The sequence below is a fragment of the Drosophila montana genome, unplaced genomic scaffold, assembly GCF_035044405.1.
Source record: "Drosophila montana isolate Dmon_TW-CO22-7 unplaced genomic scaffold, ASM3504440v1 contig_3468_1, whole genome shotgun sequence".
In the NCBI taxonomy this organism is placed as follows: domain Eukaryota; kingdom Metazoa; phylum Arthropoda; class Insecta; order Diptera; family Drosophilidae; genus Drosophila; species Drosophila montana.
Genome location: NW_026998349.1, coordinates 75001 through 101750, shown reverse-complemented (window position 1 = coordinate 101750; position 26750 = coordinate 75001). Strand labels below are relative to the sequence as shown.

General features: G+C 39.6%; 1 protein-coding gene across 1 annotated transcript in view; it reads right to left on the bottom strand.

Annotated features, from left to right (window-relative positions):
• The window catches only part of LOC135434957 (GTP-binding protein Di-Ras2), a 50110-nt gene that overhangs the window by 2051 nt on the left and 21309 nt on the right, over positions 1-26750 (bottom strand). Inside the window, exons 2-5 of the mRNA XM_064691786.1 lie at positions 22393-22910; positions 15480-15647; positions 15029-15138; positions 8212-8411 (exon numbers count right to left, since the gene is read on the bottom strand). Of these exons, the coding sequence (XP_064547856.1) occupies positions 8212-8411; positions 15029-15138; positions 15480-15647; positions 22393-22557 (643 nt within the window). The 5' untranslated portion in view covers positions 22558-22910. The remainder of the gene's footprint in view (positions 1-8211; positions 8412-15028; positions 15139-15479; positions 15648-22392; positions 22911-26750) is intronic.

The window sequence follows — 26750 nt, the reverse complement described above, 5'->3', positions numbered from 1 at the left end:
GAGAAAGAAGTATTCTGCTTTGAAAAATCCTTCTGGACATGTGGCTTAGAAATATTCTATATTTTTTTTCGACCGTTTGTTCCTATAGGAGCTATATAAACTGAGTAGTTCCAATCGTAAAGCAGGCTGAGTTTGCTTGAAAACGAGCTGCTATTAAATATCCTTCTAGTCATGTGGCTTACAATTGATTGAAAGCTTTCTTTCCGACTTAGTATTCCTATGGAAGCTATATAAGCTGAATAGTTCCAATAGTAAAGCTCGTAATTGCCGAGTTTGCTTGAGAGAGAGTTGCCTGTGAAATATACCGTGTATGACATCTTTTTTTCCGACCGATTGTTCATATAGGAGCTATATAGAAGAGTAGTTCCAATCGTAAAGCAGGCTGAGTTTGCTTGAGAAAGAGTTGCTATGAAATATCTTTTTAGACATGTGGCTTAGAATTGATTCTTTGAGCGAGAGAGCTTTTCTTCCGATGGGTCATATAGAAGCTATAAAACTCGGGCAGAGATTTTCTTTCGATTGTTCATATAGAAACTGTAAAATCCAGGTGGACTGAAATCTGTAAACCGTCTTAAATCTTTATTTCACAGAATAGTTCCTATCTAAAAGCTCGTATTTGCTAAGTTTGATCAAAATTATCTTAAGAAACGGAGAGAACTTTCCGTATCAAGACTTAATCTAGGTCCAAATTTTCCCATAGAGCTTTATAATAGAGTGAACCGATTTAATAAGATTAATATGATTTAATATATAAGGAGCATGGCAAAACTTGTTAAGGCCAAGTTTGTTTAAGATATCTTGAAAAGCAAAGAAGTTTTACATGCAAGAACTTATATTCGTCCGATCGTTCCCATATCGGTTACATGATATCTTGGTCCACTCAAACATATACCCCGTCTAAAATCTTAAGACGGATCTATGTCAAGTCTGGCAGCTAGGACAAATGTCTGAAAAAAGTCGGATCGAACTGACCTCAAAGCCAGATAGACTTTTTTACGCAGATAATCGGCAGCATTTCGACCAACTTTGTGTCTGTTTAAAAAAACATAATATTTTGACAAACTTGAGCTGTGCTGACAGAGAAATAACTTGTGACCAATTTCCTATAAACTTTTTGGACAAAAGGTCGTTAAGCTGCGAGCTGACAATGTCCAAGTCAAAGTTGCGCAGAAAATATCTATTGTGCTCGTAACAACCTTTCAAGTTGGCATTGCTTCGAGCGTCATTTTCTTGGAAAAACGGATGAAAACCCAGGAGAGACAGAGAGAGGAACAGAGAGAGAGAGAGGGAGAGAGAGAGAGAGAGATGGCTGCCATGATTAGATTAGATTAGATTACGTTGCGCATATTGATTAACGGATTTGATGGATTTAAAGCGATTCGAGCACCGAGAACAAAAGGTGAAATCTAGCATAATGATGATTTATTCACAAGCCTCGAGCGCATTAAACCTAATTGATAAAGAAAATGTGAAATTAAACAGCAGCAGGAACTTCCGTTTCAAGCATTTTATGGAAATCCAACAAAGACTTAACTTTGTATCGAAGGGGTTTTCAGCAGTTATTGGCCCAGTTAAGGAAAACATATAAAATAATTCCACTTCATCTAATATGCATGAATGTGCGTGCGCGTGTGTGTGTGTGCGTGGTGTCAACTGCAAACAAAATGGCTGCCGACGCCATTGTTGCCGCCGTCGCTGACACAAAGCGCGCGAAAAATGCCTCAAAACTGCTAGAATCATGAGAAATCGAGTTTTGTGTGTCGTCTGTGTTACCAACACACACACACGCACACACACTCAGACAAGAGCTGTGTGTTGCTTTTTTGGCTTATTACACTGCACTCACACATGTAAGCCCCGTTCGCACAATTTGCTGGCATAGAGCATACAAAATTGTCTGACTGGCACAAAGCCCGCTCGCGCACATACGAAAATAATGCCGAGCAGTACGCAGTACCAGGTCTCTAACTGGAGAGAGACCCCCATTTCCCCATTTCCCGCAGTTTCCCCGGTCCACCCTTTCCCCTCGTCATAATTGTGCATATGCGGCTGTATTTGTGGCGCGAGTCAAACGGAAATTTAAATTACATTTTTATTTCACATCAATTCCTGCTGTGAGGGTCGCACAATTTACTCATGAGGTTGGTTGTAAATGTCAAAACCAGTATTTTGATTGACTGACTGATTGGTTGATAGTTTGATTGATGATCAACGCACAGAATGCAGGTGACAATTCCCGAAGTCTGACTGATTGATTGATGATCAACGCACACTGTGTTATAAATGAAAAACCCTAAAATTTGACTGATTGATAGATCGACTGATTGATTGACTGACTGGCTGATTGATAATCAACGGTCAGGCCAAATCGTAAGAGCTAGAATACTGGAATGAGTCACAAATGAAACACTCTAAATTATGACTGGTTGACCGATTGACTTATGATTGATTGACTAAGTGATTGATGATCAACGCACATACCTAAAAGTTGGGAATAAAATACTGGTATAATATACTTACTAATTAAAAGCTCTAAAATCAGACTGATTGATTGATTGACTGATTAGGTGACTGATTGACTGATTGATGATCGACGCCCAGACCTATCCATAAGGCCTAGAATACTGGAATGTGTTACAAATGTAACATTCTAAAATGTGACTAAGTGATTGACTGACTGATTGAAGGACTGATTGATGATCACTACACCGGCCTAACCGTACGGCAGAAAGCTGCACTTCCTACAACAGTTATGTTTACTAAAGTGAGTGAAAAATTAAGACCAAAAAATTGGAAAATTCTTACCGCTAATATAAACAGTTTGTGATTGATTGATTGTTTTAAGCATACATTCAAATAACTTTGTCATAGAATCTATTCTTCTTTGCCCGCATAACAACTGTTTACATGTGTATATATGTGTGCATAATAGGGTATCACATGTTCGGCTTGCCGCTGACAATTTCTGCTTTATGTTTGCGTCTTATTTATTTTGCGGTTTCCATTTGGCATGCAAATGGCTGAAAGCATGAGCAGCGTTCGCTTGTTGTTAAGATTTTTGTTAAATAACATTTGGGGCCTAGCCGAGATGCAAATACAGGCGGCAACTGTGGCATGTGGCATGTGGCAACTGTGGCATGCTGCTAAAGTTTCAATTGAGTTACGGTTACAGTTGACTGCCTGCAAATAAAACTGCTTGCGGTTGCTTCGGTTCCCAAGCCACATAACGTTGCCCGGAGTTCGGGGCGTGGCACGGAGCTAGACGTAGATGTGGGCGCGCCTTTTTGGCTGGGCTGGGTCCGTAATAGACATGTGCGACAGTCCGCTGGCAAGTGCTGCCTGAGCTCAGCCCACGCGCCCAGACGTTTTTTATGCGCCAGCACACACACACACACACACACACACACACACACAGGCACACGCACACGCTCACGTACTTAAGCTATTGAGCTGCCACACACGCACACCTATACACACAAACATACAACTAACACACCTCAAATCAGAATGCGTGCGATTTGTTTTTGCATATGCCACATTGTGTGGCTGTTTTTTAAGGCAATTACATGCTCTACCCTGTTCACAAGCTAACAGCGGGTATATTGGTTTTAGGACATATCTGCTCGATTACTCCTTCGGCCATATTCTGCTTTAACTTTTAACTTTAACTTTAGAGCCTTTTAACTTGAATTATATTTACACTCGCACTCAAGCCCATTAGGGAAAGCAAAAGGATATATATTTCCCATTTTGTAATAAGTATTAATTATCTCCTCTTCAAACTTAGGCGAAACTATGCTCTTCAATCCCACAACTGTATAATTTACGACAGTGAATGTTTGAAGGTCACTGGTTAAAAGTTTTAGAGTCGATTTTATTTACCAAGATTGAGGTTTGGAAGTCACTTGAGGAATACAGAGTTAGATTCAATTATACACTAACGTGAAAGTTTGAAAGTCACAGGGTTAAAGTTTTAGAGTCATTTCCATTTACTGAATTGTAAGATTGAAAGTCACAACCTTGTGGAATAAAGTTTAAGAATCACTTAGATTTACTACGTTGAACGATTTAAGTCATTGTTTTACAGTTTTAGAGTCATTTACATTTACTGTGAGATTGAAACTGCCTTGGGGCTTACAGTTTGGAGATCATTCAGATTTACTGCAGTGCAAGTTTGATAGTAATTGGGCTACAGTTTGAGAGTCGTTTCTATTTACTAAGGTGGAAAGTATTTGAAAGTATTTTGGGATTATAGTGCTAGATTCAAATATATTTACTAATGTGACAGTTTGTAAGCGATTGGGTTACAGTCTTAGAGTCATTACCAGTTACTGAGATGAAAGTACAGTTTTGGATTTAAATATATTTACTAAAGTGACAGATTGACAGACACCGAATATTACAGTTTTAGAGGCACCAACACAAGAATCAAGCCAGTTAATTCCTTAACTGTTTTGCAGCTGTTATTTAACAGGGTATGGCGCAGTCGGCTACACTCGAGAGCAACTTTTGTTTGTAGCTGTTGCTGTTGACGTGCTGTCATGGCCTCAATTCGCGTGATTAACTGCTCAGACTTATTTTTAGTGGCGCAGGACTGGCATTTTTTTATTTCTCCCTGGCTGGGTGTCTAGGCTGGGAGTGTGTGTGTGTGTGTGTGTGTGTGTGTTGGGGGTGTGTGTGTGTAGGGGGTGTGTGTGTGGGGGGGTTGGGTTTGGTGTGACTTGTGCACATGCTTAGTGTGCCATCGATGCTGACGTTTCTTTGTCAATTGAGCTGTCACAAGTATTTGCTGCTATTTGACATTTGACCTTCACCATTCACACACACACCCACACACACACACACACGCACACACACACCGTGTTTGTTGTGCTGTCAGCGGCAGTTGTCGTTGTCTGCTTGGACAAAGCTCGTCCCTATTTGACCGCAAATAATTTACAAATTTGCGGCTCACATCTAATATGTGTGCGATATACAAATACAAATTGTACACACGCACACACGCACACACTTTACACTTTAAATTGCATTTAAATTGGACTCTGTTTGCTGGCGGCCAACTTTGCACTTCATTTAAATGACTTTTGCGAAACTAATCAAAAATAAAAAAAATGTTATCAAATGCCGCCAGCGAACAATTAAATTATTGGCCAGCAGCAGCTGAGGGGGGGGGGAGGGGGGGGGCATTGGGCGGAATGGAAATGGAAATGGGCCAAGGGCCTCGGAAATTATATTAATTATATTTTGAGCTCATTTCGGTAACATTCATTAACTGTTTATTTATATTGTGAAAAGGCGCGCCTGCAAAAAGAACCAAAAATTGGGAACTTCTTGTCGAACAAACACACACACACACACACACACACACACACACACACACACACATAAAAGAAAGTTCACGCACAAGAAGTTTTTAATGAGATATAATGCGCCCGGCCAATGGAAATTAAATACTTTTAAGGCCAATTAGCAGGTGTACGTACTATGTACATAATTAATTTGCGTACAGTTTAACACTGAACACACTTTTTTTTTAGATAATCTGATTAACCAAAAGCCAAAAGCGCTTGACATGAGAATTCAGCACGCTTTTCATGCATTATTCAATTTTTGATTTTTTCAAATTTGACTTTAAAGTAATTAAGTTTTAGAGTACTTTTATTTACATATTTACTATGCAGTATTTTTTTATATAAGAAACTGCATTTTTTATACTTTTTCTTTTTGTGGCTTTCGCTCAAATAATGTTGTGTACACACTTTTTAATTTAAAGTTTTTACACAACACAAAAAATAACAATTTGACTTTAAAGAAATTAAGTTTTAAAGTACTTTTATTCAAAAAAATATTTTGCAGTATTTTTTTGAATATTAAAATCCCAAGTTAAAGTAATAAAAAGTTGAATTTTTGATACATTTTCTTTTTGTGACTTTCCCTCAAATCATGTTGTGTACACACTTTTTAATTTAAAGTTTTTACACAACACAAAAAATAACAATTTGACTTTAAAGAAATTACGTTTATTAATTCAAAATAAACCTATTTATTTATTTTTCCGTATCTTTATTAGAAATCTCAAGTTAAAGTAATAGAAAACTGAATTTTTATACATTTTCTTTTTGTGACTTTCCCTCAAATCATGTTGTGTACACATTTTCGAGTCACTTTTTCTATTGCCCTGCCGCACGATATATAAATAATGGAAAAAAGGGGTTTGCCCTGTTTGGCGAAAACTCATCCCTTTTGCCTTTGTTTTGTTGTACTTGGCAAAACGAAAATTTTAACAATTAATTTGGGTCAAATACAGAGTAAGGCGCCGGAATGTTAATTACACTCAATTAGCCAAATTGTCGGCAATTTGTCAATTTGTCAATGTTGCGCAAACACACGGCAAGAAATACAATTTCTTTCTAATTAGCAGCTGATTTCGTGCCTAACTAGAGGCAGGTGTCATGGAAAAAATGCTGCATTTAAATTATAATCACCTGGATTAAAGCACAAATGTATATATAACAAGTAAGAGCTTCTAGTCGGGCGCTCCCGACTAGGCGATAGGTATAAAATGAAAGATATATATACTTTTCAAGTTTGGTGACTCTAGCTTATATTATTTTTTATCGATAACTTGGAAACGGGACAAGTTATCGATTATCAAGTCTCTAGCTCTTATAGGTTACGAGATCCTTGCGTTCATACAAACGGACGGATAGACGGACAGACAGACGGACATGGCTAGATCGACTCGGCTCAAGAATGTATATACTTTATGGGGCCGGAGATGCTTCCTTCTGCCTGTTACAAACATTTGCACAAATACATTATACCCTTTTTAGCCATTTTCAATGGGTGCAGGGTATAGATATATATATCGCATATCGTTTAATGCGGCTGCTCTTATTATTGATGAGCTTGTGGATTAAAAGAAACGGGCATATTATTTTGCGCAATAATTGCATTTACTTTCAGCGCATTCGCATTTTAATTTCGCATTAATTACAACTTTGATTACGGCCGCATTTTTAATCCATTTTAAGTCTGTAATTGTTTACGACAGCTTTACGCGATTCGGATTCTGATTTAAGATACGTGCACGGGTAACTATAAGATACAACTCGACGTTGCTTTTATTTTGCAATCAAATGGCAAATTGATATTTGCAACTGCAACACAGACAGACAGAGAGAGAGAGAGAGAGAGAGAGAGAGAGAGAGAGAGAGGGAGAGGGAGAGGGAGAGAGAGAGAGAGAGAGACAAAGGCATTTTCTCGCTGCAGACTGGCAGCTGGAAATAATTTCCGTTGTCAGTTACCGGCTTTGACGAAAGTTGCAGCAGCTGCCAGTTCTTATGCCCTGTACCGCTTGAAAATGTTTGTAAGGGATATCATGTTTCTTGACCCTATAACGAATATATATATATATATTCTTGGTCCGAGTCAATCAAGACATGTTCGTTTGCCTGTCCGTCTGTTCCGTTCCCGGAAACTGCAAAAGGTAGAGACTTCAAATTTGTATTATATTCTCCTATTCCAAACGCAGAACCAATTTATCATTCTTTGCGTTATCTTCTTCCCTTTTCATAATATCGATAAATATCGATTTTTAGCTCTGGCTTGCGACGAAATACTCGAAGATTATAAGAACAAGATCTAGCATGTAGCTTCTCGTATAGTATATATCCGTTAAGAATACTTTCCTAAAAATTTCATAAAAATCGGACTATAAGCTCCGAAGTTAATGAAGAATGCATTTTCCATATAAAATGTTGACCTAAAGGAAACAAGAGCACGTGAGTTGTTCTTCTTCCAAAACATTTTATAAAAATCGGACTATAAGAACCGAAGTTAGTCAAGATTTAATATTTTCCATGCACAGTGTGGAGCTAAGGGAAGCAGAATCATGTTTGATTTTGTGTTACGCGTAAAGTCCTAAATATTTCACAAAAAAATCGGACTATAAGCACCGAAGTTACTCGAGAATTTATCATAATTCCCAGACATTGTATGGGATTAGGGATCAAAGGATCAGCTCGCATGTATAAAAGAAAGCTATTATGATTGTAAGGACAACTCAGACCTGGTTTTAGGGTATCGCCTAGTCGGCCACGCCCAACCAAAACAACCTTGTTTACTTTAGTTGCAGTCAAGCAATTTGACAGTGGCTTATTTTTGTGTGTAATCAACAAGCGCTTCATAAATTCCTTCTGTGCTACTCACTGCGACTGGACGATGCGCTGACGTAGGCCGAGGAGCGGCGCTTAAAGCCGCTGGGCGCCGGCTCGACGCTGGCGGCGCCCGGTCCGCCCGGGCCGACGCTGCTGCTGCTCGCAGGCAGGAAGCGGGACAGGGAGAGCAATGTCTTGAACAGTTCGGTCACGTTGGTGTCCTCCTTGGCCGAGCACTCGACCACCTTGGCCCTGTAAAGAAAAAAAAAGCGAGAAGAGAGAGAGGAGAAGAAACGTTAAGTGCCAGAAACTATGCTGAAAGTTTGGGGCTGGCTGCATAAATTACGTATACGTAATGTGCACGCTGCGTATACGTAATGTGTGCATGTGGGTTAGGCACAGCCCCAAAATAATGACGCACATTTGCATGATATGGCAACTTTTTGGGCCGCACAAAAACACGGCCAAAAAGAAAATATCACAATGTTAGGCAAATTCGCACGAAAGCAACAAAAAAGTTAACGCAAATGCAAACAAATGCACAACTTGAAATGCTAAAACCCTTTTGGCCCCAGATCGCAACAGCTGCAAAAGCTGATAAGACTGTGGTATACCCTGTGCCTAGTCATAATAGGTTATTTATTCCAACTATGCTGTGGCTTAACTATTCCCTAGTACTTAGTATTACAGGGTATTCTGTTGGCATTCTTTCCTGTCTATTGTCAAAGCTTCTATTCCCAACTATTAAGCAAAAAGCTAGTCTCAGTCGAATATATGTCTTTTTTTTACCAAAGCATATTATTGACAGAGCTGCAAAACGCCTTCATTCCGAGCTGATTTGAACCAGCAATGTGAGAAGTAACCAGTTCGAATTCTCTTGTAAAAAACCAGCTACACGCACCGCACACAAAGCCTAAGCCATATACTCCATAACCCTACTCTATAGCCTATCTACCCGTTTTGTGTGCTTGTTACAGGGTATGACAAGTGCAACAAAAATATTCAATTCGTAACATGCTCGTGGCAGACATCAACAGCAAAGCTGGCACGGCGCTTTTTGCGGATAAAGGCACTTGCGGGGTTTTGGCGGCGGCAAAAACAACCTGCCAGCGGCAAACAGCGTTTAAATGGCTAAATTAGTCGTACCATGAATATAGCCAGCATTGCGGACACGCAGCAGGCGGCGAGTTGCTCAATTGCCGGTTCGCTGTCAACGGCAGCAAAAGCAGCGACAGCAGCAGCAGCAACAGCCGCTGACAGGAGTCAGTCGAGTGGCAGCTGAAAACTGAGATTTTTCGAGTATCCGTCTGTCCGTCCCTCCATCTGTCCGTCGGTCCGTATGTATGAACGCAAGGATCTCGTAACCTATAAGAGCTAGAGTATTGAAATTTTGGCTGTAGGTCCTCCTAGTGCTCATACAGATCGATATTCGATAACTTGCCCCGTTTCCAAGTAATCGATAAAAATCGATATCAAAATCATGTTTTTTGAGCAATTTTGTTAAATAAGGGGGAGCTCCCGACTAGAACCTCTTACTTGTTTCTTTTTGAGCTGAGCTGTGTGAAATGTTAGCCACTTGCAGTAACTGTAAACTGAGTGTGACCACATTTTTAAAAGAAAGTTGAATATGTTTTTGTGGGAAAATCACATTTACTGCTAAGTTTGTTAGCTTGCTAGCCGGAGTAGTTTTCGTTTTAAATTAATAGCAGAGTGTGACTGCGTTTCTAAAAAAAATAAAATTTCATAAACTGGCCACATGCAGTTACTCTAAGCTGAGTGTGACCGCATTTTGAAAAATTAGATAGATTTTTCATCATATCATATCTAAATTAAATTAACTGCTAAGTTGCTAGCTTGCTAGCTTTTTCTTTTCTTTTTAAGCTGGGCTGTGTGAAATGTTAGCTAGTTACAGTAACTGTAAACTGAGTGTGACCACATTTTTAAAAGAAAGTTGAATATTTCTTTGTGGAAAAATCACTTTAGCTGCTAAGTTGCTAGCTTGCTAGCTTTTTTTATTCGTTTTGAGCTGGCCTTTGTGAGATGCCAGCCACTTGTAGTTACTATAAACTAAGTGTGACCACATTTTTGAAAGAAAGTTAAATTTTTTTTTATGAAAAAACGGCTTTAACTGCTAAGTTGCTAGTTTACTAGCTTATTTAGAGTATTTAGCTGGAGTAATTTGTGTTTCAAATTGATAGCACAGCGTGACCGCGTTTTTTAAAAAACCTAAAGCAAATATCAGCCTTTGCAGATACTTTACTGAGTGTTACCGAATTTTTCAAATAAATATGTACATTTTTCTTTATAGGAGAGTCACATTAGCTGCTAAGCTACAAACTTTTTATCCTTTATCGCTTATAGCTGGGCTAACTGTCTTACCCGGCATTGGTTAATACTTTTTAATTAGTGTGACCGCATTTTTCTGAATAGCAAAATCGCATGAGCCACTTGCAGCTCTTGAAAACTGATAGCAAAGTGTGACCGCATTTTTCAAACAAATTAAAATGCAAACATCAGCCACTTGCAGATGCCACAAACTGAGTGTTACCGCATTTTATAAAATCAAATAACATTTTGCTCGATGGGAAAATCATATTAGCTGCTAACAAGCTCGCTTAAAGGCTTAAAAACATAGCAGAGTGTGACCGCATTTATTATTTATTAATTAATCTGGCAACGCTAAAGCTAGCACAGATTTGAAAACCACTGTCGAGGCTGAAAAAGAGAGAAATATAGAGAAAAAAGCTTGTTTATTTATACTTTCCCTTTAAGTGCGGCGCTAATGCAAGGCTTGCAAAAAAAAAGAAATATGAATTGTTAATGCAGCGCATGCAATAGCAATAAATCAAATAGTGTTAGCCAAATGAATTGTTTATATTGAACAGTCAGTGAACTGGGAAAAACGTTTTATTTATGTTTGGCAACAATAAACTACTTATGCAATTGCGAATGCGGCACGCAGCGAGATACATATACATATGTATGCAGGACAGGTGCGCGAGAGCGTTTAACCGCAGACAGACACGCGCCAACAAATTGCAACGATGTTGCACATGCACATGCACATGCAACATGCCAGCGCTGCAACATGTTAAGGGCCACGAACAGCAAAAAACCCCAAGCTGCCAACCCGAACCGCAGAGGCCGCAACAAAAAGTGCACAGGTTGGCACGTGAAGTGGAAATGTGGCAGCAGGGCTCGTATCAGCAGCAGCAGCTGCGGCAGAGGCGAAAAGTTCAAGGTGCGTTTCAGCCGCATCATCAATCTGCTTAAATGTTTAATCCAACAGAGATTTGTATAATTTTGCATATATTTATATACAGGCTACACTAGCCGAAAAACACGAGCAAGTTTTAGCTCAATCCGAGCAGAAATCTTGTCCAAATACAGACAAAATCGAAGTTTCTTCAGCTGAGAAAGAAGTTCTTTTAAGAAATTTCCCTTACCGAACAGATAGTTTTTGAATCAAACCTGATTCCAACTGGAGCCTTGCATCGTCTCAACCAGCAAGACTCCATTTTTTTCGGCTCTAGTTCGAGTTGCAGACAAACAGTCGACTCGAACGAAAATTCGGTTCGATCGAACATATATGTTCGATTGTGTTCGAGCTCGAACATGTTGCTTACTCGAGAGCAGATCGAACTTTCTCTACTTAAATTCAAATAGTTCGAGTCGATTGAGTATTTGGGTTGATGTAAATATGTGAACTTTGGATTATTCTACCCTAATCATGCCTCAAGTTAAAAACTTTGTTTTTTCTCTAAGTGTAGGTATGAGTCCTGTGAGTCCTGCGGTCGCTGCGTGTTTCTGTGCTTTTTATGTTTTTATATTTTATATATATTTTTTTAAATAAGTTTACACACGCTTGCTTAAACCTCCACACGAGCCGGTCACGCCTCGTGCCCGCTCCGCCCCGCCCCGCCCGCCCCGTTCGGTTGCCTGCGGCGCTTAAAATTATGGTAAAGTGCGGCCAACACATTGCCCAGATCCAGAAACGGAGTCACCTGCCCCGGCACTCGCCCCATCCATGCCCAGACCTGACAACCGTGCGCCTGTAAGTGATTTTTATGGACGTGCAGTTTATTAAGGACACAATTAGGTGTGCGAGCGTGTGTGTGCGTGTGCGTGCGTGTGTGCGTCTGTTCATAAGGGCGAATAAATAAGCAAAGTGCGGAAGTTCATTTTAAATCGGGTTGAGCTGCGGCGTCAAGTTTAACAGCCAAGTTCTGCACGAATTGCCGGCTGAGCCGTCACGCAAATTGAGCTTTTTGTAATGTTTCTTTTTTAAGACCCAAACATAAACACATTAAAAACAAGCTGAAACCTGGCAGTTGGCAGTGTAAAAGCAGCTAAAAGCGGGTCAGTAAAGGAATATTTCTCTCCCTCTCTCTCTCTCTCTATCTCTTTCTCTCTCAGATGCACATTGCACAAAATCAATATACTCTGTTTTGTTTCGTGAACAGGGTATCGAAATGTTGTCAATATGCTTCGAACTTCTATAACTTGAAGCAAATTTATAGATTCAATAAATTAGCCAGACTTCTCAGTGACAGAGTTGCCAGACTTTTGAGGGCTTTTCGAGCTTAGCTCTGATCAATTTAATATATGCGATTTTGACTTTGCAGTCAATAAATTAGTCAGACTATCCAGTCACAGAGTTGCCAGACTTTTGAAATCTTTTCAAGCTAGTCTCTGATGAGTTTTATAAATAAGATTTTGCCTTAAGAGCCGATAAATTAGATTTTAAAGGTAGCCAGACTTTCGAAATCTTCTAGAGCTAACATATTCGATGTTTAGTATCGATAAATACGGCTTGTGGAGTTGCCAGACTTTTATAATCTGCTTAAGTCTTGCTCCTTATATACGATTTCGCCTTTAATGTCGTCAAATTAACAACACTAGCCAGTGACAGAGTTGCCAGACTTTTGAGATCTTTTCGAGCGAAGCTCTGATCAATTTTATGAATGCGATTTTGTCTTTAAAATCGATAAATAGGATTTTTCAAGTAGCCAGACTGTTCAGAGCATTAAGAGCTAGTCTCTAATTAATTATATGTATGTGATTTTGCCTTTAAAGTCGTCAAATTAGCCAGACTAGCCACTGACAGAGTTGCCAGACCTTTGAAATCGTCAGTAGCAGAGCTCTAATCAATTTTATAAGTGATTTTTTGCCTTTAAAGTCGTCAAATTAGCCAGACTAGCCACTGACAGAGTTGCCAGACTGTTTATATATTTAGAGTATGTCTTTTTTAGAAAACTGCAGCACAGAGTTGTTAAATAGAGACGTCTGAAAGTCTGACTCCTTCTTATACTCACAGCTGCTAGAGCAACCAAAATGCCGAGCAAGTAAAGTGTAAGGCATTCATCGCATATTTTAATACCCTGTAAAAGCAGCATTTAATTAGAGAATTAATTAGGTACAAAAGCTGCATAAGGATAGCACCTAGTACATGACTTGAAACACTTTCCAGTTAAATATTGCATGTCGAACCGCAGCAAATTGTGCAAAGGAACCAATTTAAATGGCATTTGAATGCAGCTCTGTCTCCGTCGAGGAGCCTTGTCTCCGTTTAGGAGCTGCTTAGCATGCAAAGCACGCCATGCGAGCCGAGTCGAGTGCATTGAACGTCCTTGCCGGATGGGGAATATCAATTCAAATTGGTCACAGACAGACACCAGCTGCGACTGTGGCAATTAGGCTGTATACTCTTTACTCTATACTCTATACTATATTAGGGTGTGCAGCACAGCACAGCACAGCACAGCACAGCATATTCCAGCTGGGGACAATTGGCAACTGATTTTGGTAGCTGCTCTCATCCGCCATTCCGCCCTCTTCAGCTGGGGGAAGGGGAGGGGAGGGGAGTCACGCTTTTTGTCGCTTAATTTCATTTGTTGCATTTAATTGCATTTGTCGGCAACTGCTGTTCGGTTCGGGTTAGCAAGGTTCTGGCCATGTTGCTGTGTCGCCCACATTTGTTTTTAGCCAACAGAAATTTATTGCACATTTTTATTGCGCTTATTGCTGCCCATTAGTTAGGACCAAAGTGTCAGAGAGTCGAACGACTTAAGAGATACCCTGCTTATATGAATACTTAATAATTTATTCTCAAATAAATTCCCTGTTTAAGATACGATTATTATATTAGCACTTAAACTTGATAATCAAATTTTAACTGTTATGAGAAGCGCAGAGAAAGGCGCGTGAAGAGTAAAATTATCATGGATTGCTTACTAAACGAGTAATAATATGTTTTCCCTTGCTCTTTAGAATTTATTCTTAAATAAAGTCCCTGTTTAAAATTCGATTATTAGTTGAGGACTTCAAATTTAAATTCTTTTGAGAAGCGCAGAGAAGGGCGCACAAAAAGCCATGGATTGTCTACTATATGAGTAACAATATGATTTCTCTTGCTCTTTATAATTCATACTTAAATAAATTTCCTGCTTAAGAACTTTATGTTATATTAGGACTTAAAGTTGAAATTCATATGAGAAGCGCAGAGAAAGGCACGCAGAAAGTTAAATAGGCGTAAGATATATACTCTATGATTAACCCATAAATTAAATATGGCTTATCTTGTTCTTGGGGGTCTGTTACGACTGCCTGTTGCAAATGCCTTGCTACACTGATTACAGGGTATCAAAATGGCTATTTTGCGGCTTTTGTTACGCTTTTAATTTTAGGTTTTTCATTGCACAACTTTGGCCATTTGCTCGCACTTGCCCCAATTGCAGCTACAGCTGTTGTTGCCGCATTTAAATGAACTGACATTTGCATTTTGTTGCCATTCCGAAGGGATAATTAAAGCAATATCATTGACATTGGCATTGGTAAACTAGAGATATCCGTGGGCGTGTCAAACTCACCTGAGGCGTGGCAATTCGCAAAAGACCCAATCTGTGACCTCCTCCTGCCGCACCTCCCGGTGGGTGGTCGCCAAGTCGGCCTTGTTGCCGGCAATAACAATGGGTATATCCTGTGAATAGACAAGAGATAAAGAATTAGGCTAAGCCTGCCTGCCACAAAAGAGACGCGGCTATAATTGACACGCACAATGCCAGCGCCAGGCATAAGCAAAAACAACAACAAAAACTCGCTCAAAAGACTTTTGGCCAAGTTCTCAAACTTGTTTTTTTTTTGGTTATTTTCCTATTTCATTTTTGTGTACTTTTAATTGCTTTGGGGCATTGAAATTGGGTTACATGTGGGATTCATTCTTTTCATATATTTTATGCCTGCTTCAGCTGCGTTAATTGCATGCAAAATGCAAAGGCCAGGGATGGGGGGGGGGGAGTACAGGTGGGGACTTGGTCTCACCTGAAAGTCGGCGCGCTGCTCGCGAATCTCCTCGAAGCATTGCTTGACACACTGAAAGCTGGGCGCCGATGTTGTTGCATAGACCAGCATGAAGGCGTGCGCCGTTGCAATGGAGAGGCGTCGCATCGCGGGGAATTGCATGTCGCCGGATGTGTCCAAAATGTCCACCTGCCAAACAACAACAACAACAATAACAAGTTAAGGTATGCAGAACACAAAGCAGCCGCGTTTAATTAAATGCGCGCGCGCGTCAAACAAAGGCAAAGCGGCCAAAACATATTGTATTACGCGGCGTATGCGTGATTTTGCAAATTGTGTCACGCATACGCCGCGTTGTGCGCGGTTAAACACATTTTTGCTAAAGCACATTTTTTTCGAAAAGCAGCAAAATTTAATTTTAAAACTAAATTTCAGTCAACTTCATTTATTTGCGACATAAATTGATTTCTTGCTCTCCGATTGCAAACCGAAAAAAAAAACTGACTGCAATTGATACTAAATTGATTATAAAACTGCATCAGAAATTGGATTTGATCAAAAACTCAAATAAAGTGCGAAATAAAGAAAAGTAAATAATAAATAGGTTTTTCCGTAAGCCCATTTTCCAATTTGGCAGCAGCAGCAGCAACATTTCATTTCATGTCTTAAATGGAAACAGCTTTAAAAACGCACAACTGCAAATATTTCATATTTGTGTGTCTTTCCTTGTTTATGATGCCCTTTGCAATGGGGTACTATTTGATATGTGGCATCAAATGTGACAGGAATTATTGGAACAGAAATAGTTATATATATCTTCTGCCAAGTCTTGGATTGATCTTTTGTGGGGTATTATTTAATAATATGTTATTCAAATGCGACACGGTTAGATGTATAATTCTGCTTCCAAGTCTTGGATTAATCTTTTGTAGGGTATTATTATATAATTGGCATCAAATGCGAGTGCGACACGGATAGGTATATATATATCTTCTTCTAAGTTTTGGAATGATCTTTTGTGAGGTATTATTATATATTTGGCATCAAATGTGACTGCGATAACTGCGAGAAGAATAGTTACATATATCTACTTCCAAGTCTTTGATTGATCTCTTGTGGGCTAATATTATATATTATGCGAATGCGACACGGATAGGTATATACATACATATATCTACTTCCAAGTCTTGGATTAATCTTTTGTAGGGTATTATTATATAATTGGCATCAAATGCGAGTGCGATAACAGCGAGAAGAATTGTTATAGACATCTTCTTCCAAGTCTTGGATTAATCTTTTGCGGGATATAATTATATAATATGCTATGCAAATGCGACACGGTTAGATGTATAAATCTTCTTCCAAGTCTTGGATTAATCCTTTGCAAGGTATTTTTATATATTTAACGACACATATATATCTACCTTCAAGTCTTGGATAAATCTTTTGTAGTGACTGCAACTGGAACAACTGGGACAAGAAAAGTTATATACATCTTCTTCCAAGTCTTGCATTGATCTTTTGTGGGATATTATTATATATATTTTTCCAAGTCTTCAATTGAACCTTTGTTTGACTCTAAGAGATTAGAGAATCGCATCAATATATCTGTGTATCGCAGCTAAACCCAAACCCAACTCAAACTATCGTTACAAAATATTTGAATATCTATTAATTAAATTCAAATAAAATTGTATCTCTTTGCAAGTGTATTTAAACTTCGGCTTGGTTTTTCGTGTACATACACAAACTTGCAAAAACATAGTCTAGTTGAAATATTTTTGTATGATATCTATTGAAAGGCTTTTGCGCATATTCAAAGCTCAATTTGCATTTTTTGGGTATATATCTTCTTATTTTGTTAAGGCCTTAAGCGGCTTTGGCAACGGTAAATATAAAAATGGTAATAAAAAGCAGGTATTAGGCAATTTGAATTGAAAATTTCAACTGGGCTGAGCAGGGTTCAGCTGCTGCTCGCTTGATGCCAACTAATCCCAAGTGTCGGCATAAAGAGAGCATTGTTCGCCAGACAGACAGGAGAGAGAGACGGAGAGAGAGACAGACAGGCAGCTGGCCGCAATGTCAACAGCATATGCCAAAGCCGAGCATTTAGCGACATCGAGTAGACACAAATCGGGACACGAATACGGACAGCCGGACCCGGACCCGGAGAGCTCAGCCATTGTCTGCCCGGCGGCCATTGTTCGGCAATTTGTAGCGCATTGTTGCAACAGCCGCAGCAGCGATTGCTGGCCAAAAGTAAGTTTATTATAAAATGCGCGAAAATGGCGACGTGCGACAACAATGGGGCCAAAACATGGTTTTTGGCCAAGGCCTTACTTGTTCCAGCTGTGCTGGCACCGAATTGCCATTAAGGCCGCGCTCTTTGTGGCCACAAATGTTAAACGCGGCAACAACAGGAACAACAGGAACAATCTGTTAAACATGGCCCTAATGTGCCGATTCGTGTTTCGTTTTAGTAGACGTAAACTACTTTTCGCCAAGTTGATTGCACGCAGCTGCTGCGACAATTTCAACTGCGCTGTCTACGCGGCGTATGCGTAATAAATTGGGCAAGTCTATGGCAAATGCATGAAATGGCGGCTTTACTGCGGTTGTGCGAATGCGAAGGGGTCGGTGGAGGGGGGGGGGGTATATATATACGTGATGAGAATCAATAGACGAGTCGTTATAGTCAGGTCTGTCTGTGTGTGTGTGTGTGTCCCTAAAGCTGGAGGATGAAAAAGGGAGTGTAAGGGAATTGTGTGTATGCAATCGGGGGTCATATATATTCTTGATCAGCATCAATAGACGAGGTGTTATAATCGTGTCTGCCTGTCGGTCTGTCCGTCTGTCCATCTGTCATACATAGTCATACATATTCTTGATCATATATATATATATATATATTCTTAATCAGAATCAATGGACAAGTCGGTATAGATATGTCTGAATGTCTGTCTACCTGTCTGTCTGTCCGTCTGTTTTTCTGTCTATCTTTATGGACACGCCTACACAAAGACGTTTAAAGCAGAAGAGACTTAATGAGTTGTGCATATGCAGCAGCGGGTTATATATATTCTTGATCAATCTGTCTCTCGGTCTGTCCCCCTGTCATACATAGTCATAGATATTCTTCATCATAATATATATTTATATTCTTAATCAATAGACAAGTCGCTATAGATATGCCTAAATGTCTGTCTACCTATCTTTCTACCTGTCCGTCTGTCTTTCTGTCTATCCTCATAGAGACGCCCATCAGATAGACTGATAGACGCAACTTAAATCGAGTTGCGGTATAGAAAATTGGAAGTTATATATACGTGAGCATAAAAAAACACATTACGACTCGAGTGTTTTTTATGCTAACGAATATATATGGACTATTAGTCAGGTCTCTTTCTTTTATCTGTCTGTCCGTCTGTCCGGCTGTCATACATTGTCATACATATTCTTGATCGTAATTAACAGTCGTGTCGTTATAGCCAAGTCTCTCTGTCTATATCCCTATGCATCCGCCCATCAGAAAGTTTGGTAAAACTGGCGGCTGAATTAGAGGCTATAATGGAGTTTTAGTTTTACAAAAGGATTGTATATATATTCGAAAAACATAACCAACAATCGAGTCGTTATAGTCAGGTCTCTCTTTTTGTCTTTCTGTCCCTTTGGACACGCCCATCTCGAGGACTAGCAAAGCGGAAGGCAGCTAATGCAAAAATAGATCTATATTATCTATATAATTGTCAATAAATTTGCTTGTCAACGATATGCAACGATTTTGAGCATCTATTTTTTATTCATTTTTGGAGGCTATATATAGATATAGATACTTTTCAAACCTAAACTGAATGCAGCGAGGATTAGCCTCAGGTCTGGCATGCTTTACCATATCTCGAGGAATCTAAGAACTGGAAATACCCAACTTAGAGCCATATAAGGCTCAGCAAAAGCCGCACAACAGGGTATCTGCAAGTCAGGCACTCTCAGGCATTCCCCTTGTTTTATCAGCTGCCTTAAAGCCAGACAAAGCTGGCTGCTGCCTGCGGCTGTGAAAATTCAATCAAATTCGTGGCATTCGGAAATTCGGGCATTTCGACTTTTAACTAACAACAACAGAAAGTTTTGTTGCACGGCCACGCCCACAGCCGCCCCTCCAGGCAGGCAGCCGGTCCGGTTGCCCGGCGTTAAAATGAAATTAATTAAAAGAAAAATGCTGACGCTGATGATATTGTCGATGATGATGCCGCACGAAGAGTGTCAATGTCGCCCTCAACGCAGTTTAGTCAACATCAATTTGGCCATGGCAACCGGAAAGAAGAGAGGGGGAGGGGGAGGGGTAGGGGAGGGATAAAGAGGGATGAGGGGAAGTGCAGCAGCAGCATCACCTATTAATCAACTTTTTGTTACAACTTTCTGCGGTGACGCGGGGCCAACTTACGAAGCAGCAAATAATCAGCTCTTACGGCAAGCCAGAATGATGCCCCCATCAAAGGGGCGTGACGGCTGAGGTGGGCGTGGCAGGCAGGCAGGCAAGCATAAACATGGTGTGTGTGCATGTCTCAAATTTAGCAGCAGCCACAGCTTTTGAGGCGTAGCGTGTAAATTTGATTAATGAGTTTTGCCCGCGTCGAGCTAAGCCCCAGCTAAGCTCCAGCCTAGACTCCAACTAGACTCCAGTTGGGCTCCAGCTTGGCTCCAGCCTCGACTCGCTGTGGCCGCAGGCTAAACTATGTGTTTTAAACCATTATCTACTTCACTTTACATGCGCTCAATTTGCTTTCAATTTAAATATTTAATGCATGTGCCGCATATTCAATACAAGTTGAGCCCGTTTTCTAGCTAGATTCTCCAAGTGCTTTAACTGGCTACAAGCTGAAAAGATTTGGTGGCATTGCAGCTTGTTGGACTCAATTTGGTAGCTATATTCAAGCTGCATTTCAATCTGGCCACAATACTTTTGGGTACAGCTTCATGAATAGAAGGTTTAGCCCTTTTCCAAGTAGTATTGGGCTTAAATTTAAAAGTTCCAATACTTTGTCTAAACTGAATAGAATTGCATGTGGAATATATTTTTGGCTATGGCTTGGCTTCTATATTCATTCTGCATTAAAAACTGGCTAAAATACTTTTTGGTCTAGATTCATGATCAAATATTTACCCTAATTCCGAGAACACTTGGGCTTATATATAAAAGTTTCAATACTTTGTCTAATGTGGTATTTATTTTTGGCTATGGCTTGGCTTGACTTTTAATGCTGCATTTAAAACTGGCCACAATACTTTTGGGTACAGCTTCATGAATAGAAGGTTTAGCCCTATTCCAAGCAGACTTGGGCTTAAATTTAAAAGTTCCCTTTAAAGATTTGCTGCCTTTTGCTTATGGCTTGGCCTCTAAATAAATTCTGTACAATAATTGAAACTGACAGCGCAATATTGAGGCCACGTCCATAAAAGAAAGGTTTATTCTAATTCCAAGCAGAGTTGGGCTTAAATTTTTCAGCTTCCATAACATTGTCTCAGCTGAATCGATTTTCTTATTAATTAATTATCGCTTATGGTTTTAATGAAATTAATTCGGCAGACTTTAAATTGGCATTGAAATTTTATACGGACAATAGCTTGGACTATTTTATTTTCTGTGCGCAGATTGTGCAACATTTGCGGCAGCTTGCGGTTGCATGCAACTAATATGCAACTTTCATTTGGCAGCTCTTTGACTGCAATTTCTGATTTAATTAGTGGCTCGGCTCAAATTGCTTGGCAGCAGACACACACACACTCACACACACACACACACACGCACACACACACACACTCACACACACATTCGCACACACTTGCACACAGGGAGACAATTACTTTGTGCAAGTGCAACTCGAGTGCACTCGGAGAGAGAGCAACAATTGAAAGTCAGCAGACAATAAAATTCGAGTTTAAATGTCCCGGAAGTCGCCTAAGCCAACAGCAATAAAAATCAAAACAAAGTGAAACAAGTAAGAAAGTTGCTTTAGCTGCGGCAAAGCCGAACATTAAATACCCTTTCCACATATATGCAGATAATGCAAGACGCATAGCTGAGCTTGGTGTAAAAAAAATATAAAATAATATATAGATATATATATATATAAAATAATATAAATGTATTGAAAGGCAAACAATTTTCTACAAAAAAAAAAATTCACTTTTTGATCGTAACTTTCCTATGGAACTATATGATATAGTAGTCCGATATAGATAGAACTTATATATCTGTATATATCTAAGTTAAAAGAACTTAAACAGGAACTTAATTGTTTGCCAATCATGCCTATGTTGGCTTTCGGATATAATGCTTCGATCCGGTCAAGTGCAACATACAATATGCAACATATGTGCAACATACAATATGTAACATATGTGCAACATATGTGAAACATATATGTAATATATGTGCAACATATATGCAACATATATGCTACACATGTGCAACATATATGCATCATATATGAAACATATATATGCAACATATATATGCGACATATATGCAACATATATATGCAACATATGTCTGCATTAGAAAGACCAAAACCTAGGCAAAGTTGCATGCAACTAGCTTTAAAAGCATGAGCTAGATGGACTCTGCTCTTGATGCTGATCAGGAATGTATATACAAATATATATATATATATCCATTAATGTATTTCTGATCAGCATCAAGAGCATATAAATATATCTAAACACATTTAATGCCAAAATGAAGATACCCTTTAACAGCTATAAAAAGCAACAACTAATACGTTTACTTTGTTAACTGTGTTGCAAGCAGCATCAATTGCTGCCACATTTGGTGGCAAGCAACTTAACACACTCACACACACAGACACTCTCCCATACAATTGGCATTGTATGCGAACTTGCCACTAAAAGCTTGCCCCTGAGGTGTTGCACTCACCTTTAGCGTGACGCCGCCGAGGTCATATTCGCGATTGTAGAGATCCTCGACGGTGGCGCGGTATTTGTCCGTGTAGCTCTTGAATAGGAAACGCTTCACAATCGAGCTCTTGCCGACGCCCGCGCCGCCCAGCAGCACGAGTCGTATGCGTTCCAGATCCGCCATTTTCTGTTTGTCTTCTTCTTCTTTTACTGGTGCTGCGATGTTTGGCTACTTCCGGTTTACAAATCGCTCGCAGTTAAATAAGTTGTACAAGTTGATCTCTTGTTAGCGCTGTAAAAATCTCAATTTGCTTTCGCTTTTTGTGTCTAAATTCTAGAATTGAACTTCAACTTGAATTTCGGCATTATCCAGGTATATATATATGCACTTGAGCTGGAGCTGGAGCTGGAGCTGGAGCTGGGGCTGGGGCTGTTCTCACTTCCGCTATCAATTTGTTTTTCAGCTCATTGGCAGCACTGGCAAACAGCTTAAGCTTCCGCCAGCAGCAACTTTAGACTTCCGTTTCCGCCGTAGCCCTGCAAACAGAAGGCGAAATATATGTTGAAAATCTCGAAAGTTAAAGAAGTTTTTTTTTTTGCCGTGGGGCATGTGCAATATTATCTTTTGTGCTTATGTTTGTGTTTTGTGTTTATATTATCCTATGATAATTGCCAAATTGCAAAATCAGCATTAAGCAACAACAACAACGAGGCATTTTTGAGCCCAGCTGTTAACCTGTACAGCCTTCGCATATTCCCATTAGCCACACAAATTGCCATAAACTACAAACAGTATGTGCGTGTGTGTGTGTGTGTGTGTGTGTGTGTGTTTCGACTGTATCAATGTAATCATAATCTGTGCACGTGCTCGCATGAATATGCTCGCAAACATTGAGCCAAAAGGATGCAGCTGCATTCGCAGATCTGTTCAACTTATCGATGTGTGCACAATTGCCAGCACACAAATACGTAGCACGGCTTGACAAATACCCTGGAAAATATTTTCGAACCAGATATTAAGCAACGAATCAACTGGACTGTGGCAAGTTAGAGCAGTTTCTTTTAGCTTACAACCTGGCATGCCCCACTTCACTTATTACAGGGCATAATCACACAACATTATTGGACACACACACACACACACTCACTCGCACACACACACAGCTGGCTGCACACGAATGCCAGAGAAGTAGAGTAGCAAAAATGTATAGGCAAAACGTATTTCGAAAAAAAAGAAAACCCTCAGACAGCAAACGCTTTGTGCATCAGGAGCTAAGAAGCCCGACTCTCTCTCCCTCTCTCCCTCCTTCCCCTCTCTCTCCCTCTCTGTCTGTTTGTCTGTTGCAATTCACATGCTAAGTGCAGCAGCCAATTCAGTTTTGCCATTAAAGCAGCTGCTTTAAAGCAATTCCTACCTGTGCACCTGAGAACCTGTCGAGCAGCAGCTGCTGTCTAATTGCAACTGCAACGTGATCTAATTAAGTTGGCTGGCAAATGCAATTTGTTGCAATCAGCTGTCAGCGTTCAGCGTGCAACTTTGACAGTTTCGATTATGCATGCCAAGGTGTTAATTACTTGCGAAAAAACTAGAAATAAAAACAAATAAGAGGGTTCTAGTCGGGAGCTACCGACTAGGGGATACCCTGAACCCTCTTCTTCCGACAGGCGATAGGTATGAAATGAAAGATACTTGATATATATAAACTATTCTAGAAGCTACATGTCAAGTTTGGTGACTCTAGCTCATATTATTTGTTATCGATAACTTGGAAACGGGGAAAGTTATCGAATATCGGAAACAAACTCGATCTGCGCGGGCACTAGGAGGACCTACAGCTACAATTTCAAGTCTCTAGCTCTTATAGGTTACGAGATCCTTGCGTTCATACATGCGGACAGACAGACGGACTTGGCTAGATCGACTCGGCTGTTGATGCTGATCAAGAATATATATACCTTTTGCGGTCGGAGATGCTTCCTTTTGCCTGTGACATACATTTGCAAAAATAATTCCCTTTTTACCCATGTTTAATGGGTTCTGGGTATAATAAAAGAGTATAAGTGGCGCCAGCTCAGCCAATTGAGGCAAATTGAAAATAGTTTGGCCGAATCTCGAGCAGATGCCACGAGCTGCAACTTTAACTGCAGCCCGTGTATCTGCATTTGAGGAGCTCTCCGTGTGTGTGTGTGTGTGTGTGTTTGTGTGTCTGTGCTGGGCCTTGTCTCGCTGGCTGGCTGGCAATTTGTTGTGTCCTCACGAGGCAGCCGAGGCGCCAGTTACCTGGTTACCTGGTTACCTGGTTACCTGGCAAATTACAAGAGGTTTACATGTGCATATGCAAATTGGAAGCTCGTTTAGCATTGTATTTATGCTCGTCATGTTGCCGAGCAAACATAAGCATTCCCAGAGTGTCAGTTACCCGCCTTTTCATTAACATTGGGCGGGGTATATTGGTGTGCAGCAGCAGACTGCGTTCCAAGGATCAAGAAATTCGGGATTGTAAGACCCATGTAGGCAGACAAAATTTGAAAAAAGTCCCTGAAATCAAGAGAAAGGCTTTCCCAAAGTGTGTATACCCCATTTCATTAACAATGGGCAGGGTATATGCCCCATACAGTCCGACGAAGGAGTTATATAAGGATATTCTATGTTCAGCAAAAGATCATCGTAACTGTGATCTAGTCACTGTGACTGACATATATCGTGACTGTTCCCATAACTATTTCGCTCATCTCTAGTCAAAACTACGACCATCTGGCAACGCTGGCATGCAACTAGCTGAAGGGTAACTGCAAGTCAAGCACACTCAACGGCCGCATGCTAATTCGTTTTATTTGGCTTTTCTTTTTTTCAAAAGTTGTTATGGAAATATTTCGCCAGAGCTATAAATGCATTTCAGGCTGCAAATTTGCATCAGCTGCCGCTTTTATTATTATCCTGCAAAATAAACAGAATATTTCAAGTAGTTTAAAATTTAACTGGCATTAAATGGACTGGCGAAAGGGTTAGCTGTAATTCTGACAAAATTAAGCAAACCATGTGCAACACATTTTAAAACTTAACTTATTAACTTGTTAGTTTATTGTCACTTCAAACTTTATGTTTAATAATCTGTTCTTGATAGTTTTCAATTAATCCATTTGTTAGAATGTTGCACAAATTCCCTACAGGAAATTTATCTTAACAACACAGCAAGTGCTGCCAATTTGACAAAATATATGTATATATTTCCCAAAGGAAATTATTCAAAATACCATTTCTGCTGATCTGCTTTAATATATTGTACAGCATACTCTTCGGCTTGGCAATTAATGCGCTGAAACTAATTGACTTCACAAATCATTGCATACTTTTGTGCTGAGCAGAAAACTTGTGCCTCTTACTAATAAATTAATCATAATCCATAGCATACTTTTGTACGCCCCATAAAAGTTACAGAAGCCGCTTCATACTGCATATTATATTTATTTGAAGTTCTTCAGCATTTTCCAATTCGGATATATATATATTATATTCATACTTTTTTAGACTCGTACAGATCCCGACTTTCAACCAGCATTCAATATACACGTACCTCTACGAGCTCAACAAGCCCAATCTTTCTTAGTTTTTCGAAAATATTAGAATTGAAATATCTCGGGTAAATACAGTCCGATTTTCGAATGGCATACGTTCTTAGACTCGTAAAGGAAAAGCCTATACAGATACACATTTTCATGACTTCGTCTCTTTGGGTTCACCAGGACTATATCTATGATACAGTATGACCAAGTTTATTATATATATAAATCCAAAGAGCTATATCATTCAAATATCGGGCGTAATATAGCCACGATATTCCAACTACAAGTACGATTAGCTTCCTGAAGGATTAAATATATCTGGTTAGCAAAGTTATTTTATTTATCTTATGTTAAGCTAAGCGCGAAGGCAAGATTAATTATAATATATTTTTATTATTATTAATATTTTGATTGTGATTATTATTATTATAATAGTTGTTGACTCAGCGACAGATAATTGAAATTTGCTTTAAATGTGTTTTATAGCTGAAAATCGCCTTCAAAGAGAAAAACTCTTGTAAGGGCAAGAAGAATTAATTTAATTTACCTCAGACTGGAAGCGAGAGAGGGAGCTAGACAGAGAGAGAGAGAGAGGGAGCTAGAGACAGAGAGAGAGAGAGAGGGGAGAGAGAGAGAGGGGAGAGACAGAGCAAAAGTTGAGCGCAACCTTTGCCATGTTTTTCTATATAAAATTTTAATTAAATCTACTAGGCCTACGCAAGGCACACACACACACACACACACAAGACACCAGCTGTGCAACAACAACAACAACAACGACAACAACAACAAGTGAAACAACATGAACAATTG